The sequence below is a fragment of the Echeneis naucrates genome, chromosome 24 (genome assembly GCF_900963305.1).
Source record: "Echeneis naucrates chromosome 24, fEcheNa1.1, whole genome shotgun sequence".
Taxonomy (NCBI): domain Eukaryota; kingdom Metazoa; phylum Chordata; class Actinopteri; order Carangiformes; family Echeneidae; genus Echeneis; species Echeneis naucrates.
The window spans coordinates 5,996,109-6,009,255 of NC_042534.1; the positions used below are offsets into that span (position 1 = coordinate 5,996,109).

The window sequence follows — 13,147 nt, forward strand, 5'->3', positions numbered from 1 at the left end:
AGGAGGGGAGTTACACAGAAAGAAGGGCAAAGGACGAGGAGAGGGGAGAGACAGAGGGAGACAGTTGAAGGGATGGTAGGAGGAGAAACGAGTGTGAAAGTGTAACAGTGACCTTCTGACAGTGCAGAAAGCAGCCGTGGTCAAACACCACCAGGTCTCTGTTTGATGACGCCAACGCTGGTCTGGTTCACATTTTTGACAAACTGCTTTTTGTGCTGTAAGAATGATTTACACAGAGAGAAGAATCAAGGGACACTATGCCTGATTCTGATCCACTCAACCATCACAAACTTTTAACTTCATGATGGTTGAGTGTCTGTTACAGACTGATCCTACTTATATTTTCAGTGAATACATGTCAGTGTCTTACTTCGGTTTCTCCAGAGGATCCGGCTCATTTCGTCCGAGCCCTACAGGACTTTTCTCTGCCTCTTCTGCTGTCACCAGGTGAAGCTCGGCCTCGACTTTACCCTGTAATGACACAGAACGTATTCAGGGAAAGGCAAAACGCGGATCCTTTATCGCAAGCTCCCTCCACAAGCGAGTATTACAAGACAATGGCCTTCTTTTAGTCTCAGATATCATCTCAACACCCCACAGCAGTGGCTAGGAGCTAGTCTTACACCCAAGGAGCTTCCTCTTACACAGTACCTGTTGTTGGGTGACTCTGTGCTGTAAAACGTTACACACTTGCATAAAGTCGTTTTAAAGTCTCAGTGTGGAAATGAATTATGAGCCATCAGTTTGTTTTAATTTCATTTTTTAGTGAATCTTGAATGCCCATAAATTTATGCTCTTATGTCCGAGTTGTTATGGTTCCTTCTTTACTTGCTGCTACATTTACTTCCTCCCCGAAGTGGCTCTCTAATTGGCTTCCCAGCATTCTGTGGCTGTGTCTTACCGTGAGCTCCATCTCATCATTCTCATCACGAGCAACAAATGGCCACCAGCCCTTCACTCTCTTTTGTTTGAAGATGGAAATGGTGGGAAGCTCCTGCTCATTTCGGATCATGTCAAGGGAGCACTGCTTTGCTGTCTTGGCGCCACGGGGGAACCGGTTCAGGTCCAGCTCAATTGCCCCTGAGGACAGTTATAGTTTAACGGTCAGATAACGAGGGCAGCAATGTTCTTTTTACATCTCTAATTCAAACGGATGGACGGTTCTGCTGAAAACAAGCAACAACTCTTCAGTCCTCACCCAGGAAGTCATCAGCAGAGAAGTGATCGGCATCCCAGACCTGCAGCGTGAGGCGAGGAGGGATCTTGTATTCAGTCTCATCCCAGGAGAACATGGACTCCTTCTTAGAGATGACGATCTTCTCTTCGGCCAAGAGGTAATCAAAAGGGAAGACAAAGCGCCAGTTGAAGTTGCCCTCACCGGTCAGAGAGTGATAGTGCACATCTGTGTCCTGCTTGTCCTCCTGCTGCCCTTTCAGCCACCTGCAGGAAGGTCACAGACAGCTTGGGGTCACAGAGGTCAGAGTTGACCTTTTCAGGATCATGGTTCGATGAGATGCGTGAGTAGATTTGCTTCATCATGCATTCACAATGGCTAATATCTACAAAATTGGAATTGTCAGTTGCTGTGTATTAATTTGGACTGTTTTAACAAAGGAATATTAGTCTGTTAACAAGAGAGATGATGCTAATAGGTCAAAATCAAAACACGTCATGTGATCCCCCAATGGCAAATCAGAAGTTGTTCTTCAGTAATATATAAAAATCTGATTTGATGTTGGAGCGTCGCACCTTTTTAAAGCCATGCACACAGAAAATTTTCAAAAATAGGTTAGTGTCTGGATGCAGAGGATCAGTGCCTGTGGGGTTAGTCTGTGCTTGTTAGAGCTCTTTCATTGAGTTACCGAGCGAGGCTGTACAATGCGTTATTAAAACGCAACACTAAAGAACACAAAAAAAGAAGCTAACAAAAAAAAATAAAAAATCAGTGTCAGGCTGAAACATCTCTGTAAATGCTGATGCCTATAATGGGCCTGGTGTCACTAAACCATGCTTAATCTCATGTGATCCAACGACTCAATCATCACTGTAAAATCCTAACAGATGACACCACATCAGCCGAGGAATTGAATTTGTTAAGAGATAGACGAGTGAAGACACTCAATCAATAGCCTATAATAAATATAATGGTAATCACATATCCAGCGATGATGTTAAACACATTGGAGCTCTGTCATACAGGCATGCATGTATGCTTCCATGCAATAAGGTTTTGCATTATTAAAAATATATATTTCATCTTATTTTAACTTCCAGCAGCAACTGCAGTACAGGACCAAACCACAAGAATGATCTGAGGTCATTTTTCACCGGTTCTCTGATGTTTTCCACCTTCCCCGAGGAGCTTATGTTTTCACTCATGCCTGGCATGGCAGGATGAAGCAAAAAAGGGCTGAACTGATTCGCTCCTACCTTGGAGGGATGTGTCATGGCCATGAAAGAGGCAGACCTGGATCGTTTCCAATGAATTACAGTATTTTTTTCTCTCAAGTCTGCTAACTGTTGATTGACGTTGGCCTTCTCCGACAGCTGTGGCCTCTAAGACACCTTCTGTTTTTTTGTCATTTGATTTAATGACAAAGTGAGGCTTGTTATGATGAAACTCCTGAACCATATTCCCTGAGCTCTTTACAGCTGTGTAGCTTCTTTTAACTCCCCACTTTGGTTTTACAGTCCACAACTCCACTGGTCTGATCAACTCATTGCTGTCATCTGTGTTAGTAACAGTGACCTTCTGTATGCCGGTTCAACAACAACGAACTGACAAAGTTAGCAACTAGCTTCTGAATACAGAGGAGTATGTTGCCAAGACATCATGGCTCTTTATTAGTAAGAACTGAAGGCGCATCATCTGGCCTAAACGCTAATGTTGCTCCATGCTGTTGTATTAAAACTTTGGCTTCAACCTCCAACTGTACAGTGTGATTCGAGGCTGTTTCAGTTGTATGATGCCATTCGATTGTTTTTATGTGCTTTGGTCCTTACTGTCCAAACTCTTCCTTTGGCATTAGTTTACAGCGTGCTGGAGGGACACAAGCATGGCTGCGTGCTAAGGGGAAAGACGACAGAGAAATGTGTGGAGGGCTTCACGAGGGGGGAAGAAGGGAAATTGTTGTACAAGCCATGCGATGTAATCGTGTGTTTACCCCCTGACATAGATGTCAGACATCTTCTCTCCTGTCATGAAAGCATCGTCCTCTAGAATTACGTCATCAGTGTTCCAAATAACAACACGAAGCTCAAAGCTAGACACCAGCAGATCATTGACCAGAGAAGAGAGAGAGGACGACAGACAGGAGACACACCACAAACACAAAGACAGACACAAACACGCACACAGAAGAATGAAAACAAAACAAAAAAATGGTTAACTGCCAAAAAAAAAAAAAAAAACTCCACACACAGCTCACACCCACGGGACAAGGCTTTGGTGCCACGTCCCGCTGTACCTACCCCCTGACAAATATGTCACTGGACTTTTCCCCAGTGAAGTAATCATCGTCCTCCAGTATTACTTCGTCTGTATTCCAAATAATCACCCTGAGCTCATATCTGGTAAGGGGGGGAGGAAGGAACACATACACACAGTTGGACTTATATTTGACAGTGAACGGAGCGCCAACTACTCAATCACTAACTACTCACCATGCTTTAACGTGGGGATAGACCAGAACTAGAGATTTAGACACTTTGCAATGGAATGAACACAGCTCCCATTGGATTCATGTTTTCCCATTTATCAAAATCCATTTGAATGTATATTTTTCTGATTAGCTCCTGCCCAATCGTACCTCTTTGGTTTCCGTGGCGCTATGTCGATCGCAGGTCCAGGAGCAGGCATGTCCATAGGAAACATATCCACCCACATCTCAATACGGCCCTTTGGACACAAGTAGGAAGAAAAACAGTCAAATAATGGCTGTGTACTGTGTCGTGACTCCCGATGAGTGCAGCTCTCTGTATTACTTGTTCGATGCCGGGCTTGTCAGGGTTCAGCAGGGGTCTGGTCTCCACATGCTCAGGGACAAGCTTGCAGCCCAATCTTGGGATCTCCTCCCAGTGGTTCAGTACTGTCAGAGCCAAATGCTCCTCAGTCTGCTTCTTCAAACCTGGGAGAGCAACACACGAAAGAAGAGGAGGACAGAAATAAAGAAAATAAAAAAAATCAGGCATTCACTGCCTGTCTTAAATAGTACAATGAAAGTGAGAGTGAAATTATTGCCTTGGCCTTATATGTAGGATCTTTATATGACCTAAGAGTAGAAAATTGCTGATGTACCATTTTCATCTTCAATCTCTGTTGGCCCCTGGAAGATTCGACCCGCCACCTTGACTTTTCCACCAGGCCCATAATGAGGTCCATCGATTTTGCCGTCCTTACAGAGCTTGGCCAGGATCTGGCAGGGCTTCATAGGGTCCCGCCACACGTTGTACCCATGGCTGGTGTCAAATCGACAAATGGAACAAAAGGAGCAGAGAGGCTACTGAGGTTCTGAGGTCAGAAAATGACCATAATATTAATATGTATATTCACACAGCCTCTCAGCACCGCAAAAACTGCTTTTCAACTCTTAATGACTTTACAAAGTTAGTCAGACAATACTAAATACAGTTGATGTTTTTTCATGTTAACTTTAGATATTGTCTGAAGAGGCACTGATGCTCACAGAGAATAGTTCGATGAGATGCCACAGGTGGCTCTGTATTTGCTGTAGAAGCGATTCTCCAGGTCAATTTTTGTCTCTCCGATCAGGTCATCAGTGCCAACCAGGTCCCAGTCATACACAGACACCGTTAGCATGGACTCCATAGGGAATGTCGCCTCAATGTCAAACGATCTGATCACAAGGAAGGAGAGGATAATCAGAACTTTCTATTTGAGTGTTGGACCATGCAAAAGACTCAGAACCAGCAAGCTGAAAAAAACTCACTTGCCAAACACAGGATTGAGCTGTTTGGAGATATAATTTTCTTTGTCTTTGACCTCTGACTTGCCCAACTTGATGACGACGTACGGATCAGCCTTCCCGTTGATATCAGCAGGATGCAGATCTGTAGCCTGAGCAAGGTGAAACAACAGAATGAAATAGAGAAAAGATTTATTTAACATTTCCTAAATATTTTAACTAGATGGCGAGGCCACTCACCCTGACCACATAGACACGGACAAGGACGTTGATTGGATCGTTATGAGGAATGCTCTGGAACATGCCCATGTTAGGATCAAATCCTGCCTCTCTGGTGATCTCCTCAGACAGCGGCAGCTTGTACATGCACAGGGAGCCCTGCATCAGAGCAAAACAAGAGGGTGCATTGTAACTTAAAGTCTTAAGATTGTCTGTGAAAGTTTTTTCTCACCTTGAATCTGCCAACAATCCTGTCGTCATCTAGAGCATGCTCATCATCGTCTCCAGCTTTTCCTCTGTACAGGTTGAAGGTGTGAAGCCAGTCTTCAAAGTTACCGTACTCGCTCTCTAGCTCCTTGTTATACACCTGCACAGAACATCAAACAGACAGAGTGTGAGTATTTGCCTGCATGTGTGAAATATTTTCTCCAAGTATGAATGACACTCACCATCAGTTCATCCACTTTTGGTTTAATTGGTCGTTTTTCAGCCGCCTCTGCAGCCTGACTCTTCTTTTTGTCCTTGGCGTTCTTCTTCTCTCTGCTCTTTTCTTTTGTCTTCAAGCCTTTCAGAAGAAGGTCATCTGGTTTGATATCTGATTGGGCGGGTGAGTGGAGGTGGATAGAGTAGCGTTGGAGTCATGAAGAGGGACGCACTGGGTTGCACACGGTACTACACGTCATTGAACATGAAAGCTGATGGATTTGTTCATCGGAGGAAAATTTTGTTTCACTTAATCAATACTGTTGAATCATTTTTTTAAAGGAGAAAAAAGGGATAAATTGCTGTTAAAATTATGTACCATATGAAAATATGTTCTTACAGCCATTACCCAATTTTGTTTCTGAAACTGATTCATTGTTATAATACAAGAAGCATCTTGTATTAAAAGAGGTTTATTCTTCAGTTTTTTGCAGTCTGGCAGTATATAATCAACATTTAAATTCAGAATTAGATTAATTTAGTGATTCTCCATCACCCAACTTTCATGTGCACTGCAGAGCTGGAAGATGACTCTAATATGGGAGATGGTCCTGAAATATGATAATGTTGCAATCTGCCCAAAACATGGATAAAGGATGAATCCATGAGAAGCATATACGGCACACAGTCTACACAGAAACAGTGTCTGAAACCAGCATGTCCATCACTTTCACCTCTCCCTTTAGAGTAGATGCAGTAAAAATGGTAGTGAGCTTTAAATGTTGAATTTGCGGTTTTTTAAATAAAGTTTACAAAAAGATACTATGTGGGAGATGCTAATTTGTATCAGACCGAAAAAAAAAAAAAAAAAACATACATACAAAGTAAATAAAAAATTATTTGAGTCCTGAAGGGCATAATCATTAAACCCATGCAAGTTTAACTACAACTAGAACAACTAGAAATCATCTTTTGAACAACCCTATAAAACTGAATCTCAACCTAAACTCCAATATTGGCAACAAATGGCTGCAGTAAAAACCAGAGCGGCAGACAGAGAGGCGAACTAGCTGGCAGCCTGTCTGATCTGGTGGAGCTGAGTACCTGCAGATTCTGCTGCTATCTCCAGGTCCTCTCTCTCCTCAGCCTCTGCCTGAGCTGCCTCCTGGGCTCTGAGGGTCTGCAATACCAGGAGGAAGAAAATCATGCCACTGGTCTGAGACAATAGGCTGAGACCCACCGAAACATTTATAGATTAGACTGGAAGAGACAAACCTCTTTCAAAGTCTCGATTGAAGCAAAATATTTGGACCACCAGTCCAGCACACTCTCATCTGTTTCTTCTTCTTCCTCAACTCCTCCCTTCTTTTTTTTCTTCTTCTTCTTCTTCTCTTTGTCACTCTCCTCCTCCATCTGTTCAAGAAGTCCAGACACTGTAAAGATTCTGGATAGCTTCAGTTCTTACTTATAAGGAGCTACTCGTTAACTGAAGCGTATAATTTCATTGCCAAATTTCTATAGGACCGATTACTCACCATGTCAACTTTTACAACAGCATCAGACATCTATGACAGGGGGCATTACATAGAACAACACAAGGGTTAATACATACGATGGATGAAGCAGGAAGAAGTGACACATATAAAGAGGCAGGTAAAAAGGACTGGGCATCAAGCAGTGCTACTACTCCCACCATCCACATATATAAACACATAGTATACTATAGAAATGAATAGGCAATGCTCTACTATGAAAGATTTCATGGACAAGCTTACGGCGTCTAACTTGACAACTGTGTCCATCTTTCGGACCAGAGGCTCTGTGTCCATGTTGACGGAGATGTCACCTGCGGGACGAGAGAAGGTGCGGGAGGAGAAGCTGGGTGAGGAGCGAGGCTGGGAGCCGCCACTGGCAAGGACCATGTAGCCATTCATTAGCTTAGCTGGAGTGAGGCCGGAAGATTTAAGACAGCAGCAGGTTGAAGACAGGAGAAGACAGGACAGCCGAGGACATGCAAGAGAGGAAAACCGATAGATGGAGTAAGGACAGAGGCAGGAAGCAATCAGAGAAACCAACAGATTTAATAAAGAATGCAAATTCATTCTTTGGTGACCAAAGAGCATTTAAGTGTAATTACTAAAGTTTGTTTTAACTTTCCTTGACATACAATATTCTGTGATAGCCTAAACTTCTCTGTATGGTTGTTGCTATTTATTCATTCGCATGTATGCAATTACATGTGAATGAGAGTAGTAGTTTTCTTTTTAAAGGACACATTCAGGCAAATTTACAACTCGCCACAAAACCACTCACACACATGCAATACCACAGCTCCTTGATAACTGACAGATATACAAATATTTAGTTGAGTTTCAGCACCTGCAGTGGCCCAGTTGTTTGAGTTCTTGTCTGGGGCGCTGTAGATGAAACGTCTGAGGCTGGAGACGGCATGGGACCCCACCAGGATGTAGCGGCCAAATGCTCTGCAGTCAACCACTCGGATGTTGAGAGGCGGGTGCAAGAGCTCATTTTCTGGAAGGTCCTGAGGGCAACACAGACAGTATCTTAACATGTTATATCTTCCTGAAAATTTAAGTAAACAAGACAGAGATTACCAAGATTACCGAATCGATGTAATGTTTGAGGTACAACTCACCACCTCAAACCATTTGACCAGGGTGCTGAAGTTGGGATTTTTCTTGTAGTTCTGGATGAGCGCAGATTGAACACCTCTACCTGCACACTCTATATCCACACGTGGCCGATCCACCTGAGCTAAATTAATCCTCTTCAGGTCCCTTAGGCCCCAGAACAAAACCTGAACCACAGAGAAATAGCAGCCTGGCAGTGAGGAAAAAGGATGTTTTTAGATGAAAGCACAGAGCCACTGGTCAAAAATTTCACCTCAATGCGGTAGCGGCTCAAGACAGGTCGGATGCCCAACGGCACGGGAAGAATTGGCCCACGCTCAGAGTCTGTTGGCCCTTCAAGAGGAGGAAGATCAGCCCTGCCTCCTTGACCAATCTATTGAAAGAGATTGAGGGTAAGCACCAGAGCATACTAGGCAGGAAGACTTCTTGCAGAGAAAGTAAAGGTTTATATCATTGCAGAAGAGAATAAAGACGGTTACTGCAGATTGAACACTGATGGCAAAGTAGCCAAAGAGTAAGACGCAGTGGAATGAAAAGATAGAATGAAATAAGCACCTTTATTTGAGGAACAGCAAAGTTATGGACAGCAATCAGAGCGCGCCTAATCTCCTCCGTATCGAAAGGAATCTGTGGGCAGCAGGAGGACGCACGAGACAGAAGGCAAGAGAACATTACAGTGGATGGAAAAGAGCAAGGGAGAGGGTGACACAGGGAAATGTAAATAGTAATATAAAAGGGCAAGTGAAAATGTGCAGTGAGAGTAAATAAGTGGAAAAGGGGATGGTATAATGGAGGAAGAAAGAAATTTGGAAAAGAAGTTGTGCAAAGAGCAAGAAGAAGAGCATTATTTAAATAATTGGAAAGAAAAAGTTGCATCACATCTTTATTTAAAGCTAATTTCTATGTGATGTAGTCTATTCAGGTTTACATCCAACCAGTAGAGCGGTGAGTGTGAGGCATTTGTGCAGCCATTCATGTTTTCGTGGTAGTTTTATGTTTTGTGCTCTTGCATATTTTACCTGCAGCAGTTCGAAAGCAGCCAACAGCTCCCCGGCAGTGCAGTTCCCTCTGTAGATCTGGTAGTATTCCAGCTGTGGGGGGAACCTTGGGGGACCGTAGTGCTCGTTACACATCTTGATGGTGGGCCTCGCAAACGTCCGACCTATGAACTCTGCTTTCCCCTGAACACCACATTGTGACGGTGGGCAGTCAAAAGGGGCCGAGCGAGGGACAAGGGAAGGGAGTTAGACACAAGTGTGGGAGGTGTAGTTTCTATGGTGGCCACTTGATGCCAGTGTTGGTCAAATCACAGCGGCTGAAGGTTACAAATAATGTGAAATTTACAAAAGAAAAGCATGTGGAAGAGAAACATCCAGTCTCACTTGCGAAAACGGTTAATATCACACTTTGATATCAACAAAACAGAGCTTGACTGGTCAAACACAGATATGAGTTAGCATTTTCTGATGAATGTTTGATTCAAGTGTCGGGGGGGAGGATTTTCTCCACTGCACCACTTTAACTGTCACAGCTTTCACTTTTACTGCAGCAGCCATTGTTACAAAGGAAAGAGGTCAACTTTTTCAGACCTCACCACCAGCTACATGAGCCAAACAATTCATGTAAAAAACAGCCACCCTTAGCTACTGGGACTTCTAATCATACAGGCTATAAGTCATACTCTATGGAATCAACACAACAGCATGAGCAGGGTTATATGTAATGTGAGGGACATAGTGGAAGAGAAGGGAGGACAGACAGTTGGAGCATAAGGGATGGAGAGGCAAAGCACTTTTAGTTTGATAAGCGCATAAAAGCTTCTTTAATAAATAGTTTCTCTGTAAAGCATTTGTTCCTTGACTTGGAATAAGATCCTACCACAGTGTCCTGGTCATAGATTTCAACCACAATGATTGGCGGGTCGTCTCTCAGCTCAGTGGCCTCCCCGAACAGCTCCACATCATCAAACACCAGGAGCTGGTCCCATGTAGGGCACAGTGTCTCACTCAGGACCTGAACAACGTGCACATGGACTCAGTTCGGACACAGTACACAGCCCTCATTCAGTTGCTTTTCAATGTCGGCAAAAGATCCTAATTTCTTACCTCGGTAACCTGGCTGTGTGTGGAGAAAAAGACTCGAGCAAAAGGGTCTGAAAGGCCACTGCTGTCAGCAGCAAACAGACTGCGTGCCTGGTACATGTGTGCTCTCAGCTGAAACACCTGCTTCACTGTTGGATACACACAATACAAACATGTCAAATTAACTGACAATCAATCCCCCTCTTAGATCGACATTAGAAGTCGACTGCTAAGTACACATGATCAATAGATGTAAAATGTTTAACTGCTAAGCGAGTTTCTTTGTTTCTCCACTAATTGATGTCATAGTTTAAGTGAAGTGGTTAATGGTAATGGAGGATCTCTAATGGAAAGCTTGATGGTGCAATAATAACATCAGTGAATGCTAATGTTGCAGAGACAGTTATGATGACTTGAGATGTGTCATTTACAGAACAGATGCGACTGTAGAGCACCTGCCAGATGGCTTGAACTCTCTCATTAAGACCTTTCTAGTGATTTCAGTACTCACTGTTGTACACGAGGCTGACAGGGGGGACAGAGTGAAGACCTGGGGCCATTTTAGCAGCTTTAATCTCTTCAAAACCATTCGGCAGCCCAGTGAGGAATTCCTTTCTGTGCTTATTGAGGCCAAGCCACAGATACAACTCCAGTTTAGCCTGAACAGTCCAGCCTGCAGGACCAAATCCCTTCTTGCCCGGCAGCTGTGGACACAGAACGGAAATGGGACTCAATAAACATGAAGAATTCCTTGCAAAGTGAGCAGTCCATCATTGGCTAAAAATACTTTCTGTGGATCCTCTTGCACTCTCTCTTTGGTTTTATCATCACAAGTCAATCACTGACCGCAAAAGAAAAAGTTACAAGTTCCCAAGCCATGAATATTAATATTATTACCATTGATTTTTAGCCTCTCTCTGGACAGCTGTAACGCCATAATACTTGTCAATATTCATCTGGCAACTTGATTATTCATCAATTCTGATCATCTTATGTAATGGCGTGTCTCTTTCAGCCGATTTAAAGTTTCTTGTGATGAAGAAGCGACCAAAGATTGAGAAAGAGAGAATCACGAAGAGTGAATCATACCTTGAGGAAAACAGCTTTGACTTTACCACAGTCTTTACCAGTTTCCTCATCCACTGTAGAGTATAGGATGTCTTTGGAGGGAATGCGGGCATAAGCGATGCGCTTGTTGTTGCTCATCATCCAGACAAAAACATCTGGGATGCTGTGCTGGGGCTGGACAAGATATACACACAGAGGGATTCTCATTAATCCCTGTTTGTTTTCACAATTAAAAACTGCCGTACTGTAATACGCTGATTAATACAGGCCACAGTTTATATCCCGTTTCTAAAAACAGTGCATTTGCTAAATATTTAATATGTACCTCGTCAGCAAGAAAACGAAGCCTCTGCAAGAAGAGCTGTGCTAGTTTGAGTTTCTCTCTGACTGTGTTCTTCTTCACTTGAGTTCGGATCTGCTTTGCCTGCTGGCCCATGCTGTCCTGCGGGACGATCAGAAGAGAATCAGTGATGATGAAGCTAACACAAAAGTATTTCAAATCATACACATGCTGCACATGTTCAATCTAAACACCTGACTTTCCTTCAAATTTGAAAATGCAGCTCTTTAAAGACCTACAAAGGCTCTTCAACGTTTTTCTAATTCCAAATTAACTACTCAGTCAATGCTCTCAGTGTGCTTGTTTTCCTGGATGACGCTGCTGCATTTCACCTTGAACCAAATTGTAGACAAACACAAATCAGAGGGAATGTGGGGTTTGAGAATGAGATTGCATTTCAAATTAAATGCATCAATTTATTTAGGGAAGAGAAAAAAGGTGCTGGAATTTGTGACTAAACTGCAGCAGAATCAATGCCATTAATTAATGCCAGCTTAATCTTTACTTGAAATAAATAAAGACATACCATCTCTCTCATGCAGGACTTGAGCCGTTCTCGATCCAACTTGGTTCTGCCAGCCAGGTTCACATCTTTGTTAGCCAGAGACACGAATCGACTAGAAACAATAAAAAAAATAGCATGACACACCAGCAGAACATGGCTTAACCTATAAAATCTACTTTTTTGTTCAAATTTCTATAATTCCTATGTAATCGGAAAAGCAGCAGAGACTGCCATTATACGCATTAAGCAGTGAACAACTGAAAAGAGTTTCACAAAATAACTAAAACCACAAGGTAGAGAAAGAGAGTTTTTAGTCTTTAGTGCTACTAGGATTTTATGTTGAAATTCATTAAATGCATTTCTATGAGGAAAATTTGTCCGTATAAGTACTGACCGCTGAGTCTCAATGCAACTTCTAAGAAACGACTATTACAAAGGAACATCATTATGTAGCTTGCCTGCAGCCAACGGTGAGCTCCTCCAGCACACCCCGGAGTCGGCGCTCTGGAAAGGCCTTCTCTGTCTTAATGACCTCCTGTACATCATTTAAACCCTCCTCCTGTAAGAGCACAGAAATAACTGGAATTTAGCACAAATCGAGTTATTAGCACTCAAACATTTCTATCAAAAGAAGCCAAATACTCCTTATCTACACATTCCAGTGCTGCCCTATAACAAAGTTTATTTAGTCATACATTGAATATTTAATTTATATATTGTACCTTGTGTGCTTGAGTATTTAAACTTAATTCAAGTGACACCTATAGTTAGCAGCTGCTTGAGAATTCATGTTTATGTAAGAATGAATTCGTAAATACAGGCCTTTTTATGAAGTATTACCACTTAAACTCAAGCCTAAATTTGAGCATTTTCCAAACACTACCACATATAAATACCTACAATAACAATGAGTAAATTCAGAGATACAAATTTGG

General features: G+C 42.7%; 1 protein-coding gene across 7 annotated transcripts in view; it reads right to left on the reverse strand.

The window, feature by feature from the left end:
- Positions 1-13,147, reverse strand: part of otofa (otoferlin a) — a 53,367-nt gene that overhangs the window by 1,645 nt on the left and 38,575 nt on the right. Inside the window, exons 19-46 of one of the 7 annotated variants that reach the window (XM_029496684.1) lie at positions 12,671-12,771; positions 12,234-12,324; positions 11,693-11,809; positions 11,389-11,541; positions 10,811-11,003; positions 10,324-10,448; positions 10,097-10,231; positions 9,238-9,399; positions 8,472-8,591; positions 8,224-8,385; positions 7,947-8,109; positions 7,343-7,509; positions 7,103-7,132; positions 6,843-6,980; positions 6,672-6,747; positions 5,594-5,709; positions 5,377-5,511; positions 5,166-5,303; positions 4,950-5,077; positions 4,686-4,856; positions 4,298-4,458; positions 3,985-4,127; positions 3,810-3,898; positions 3,472-3,570; positions 3,165-3,263; positions 1,199-1,440; positions 902-1,080; positions 371-471 (exon numbers count right to left, since the gene is read on the reverse strand). In XM_029496684.1, coding sequence (XP_029352544.1) covers positions 371-471; positions 902-1,080; positions 1,199-1,440; positions 3,165-3,263; positions 3,472-3,570; positions 3,810-3,898; positions 3,985-4,127; positions 4,298-4,458; positions 4,686-4,856; positions 4,950-5,077; positions 5,166-5,303; positions 5,377-5,511; positions 5,594-5,709; positions 6,672-6,747; positions 6,843-6,980; positions 7,103-7,132; positions 7,343-7,509; positions 7,947-8,109; positions 8,224-8,385; positions 8,472-8,591; positions 9,238-9,399; positions 10,097-10,231; positions 10,324-10,448; positions 10,811-11,003; positions 11,389-11,541; positions 11,693-11,809; positions 12,234-12,324; positions 12,671-12,771 — 3,734 coding nt within the window. Of the gene's footprint in view, positions 1-370; positions 472-901; positions 1,081-1,198; positions 1,441-3,164; positions 3,264-3,471; positions 3,571-3,809; positions 3,899-3,984; positions 4,128-4,297; positions 4,459-4,685; positions 4,857-4,949; positions 5,078-5,165; positions 5,304-5,376; positions 5,512-5,593; positions 5,740-6,671; positions 6,748-6,842; positions 6,981-7,102; positions 7,133-7,342; positions 7,510-7,946; positions 8,110-8,223; positions 8,386-8,471; positions 8,592-9,237; positions 9,400-10,096; positions 10,232-10,323; positions 10,449-10,810; positions 11,004-11,388; positions 11,542-11,692; positions 11,810-12,233; positions 12,325-12,670; positions 12,772-13,147 lie in introns of all 7 variants that reach the window. The other 6 variants (XM_029496685.1, XM_029496683.1, XM_029496687.1 and 3 more) reach the window with 6 other exon arrangements.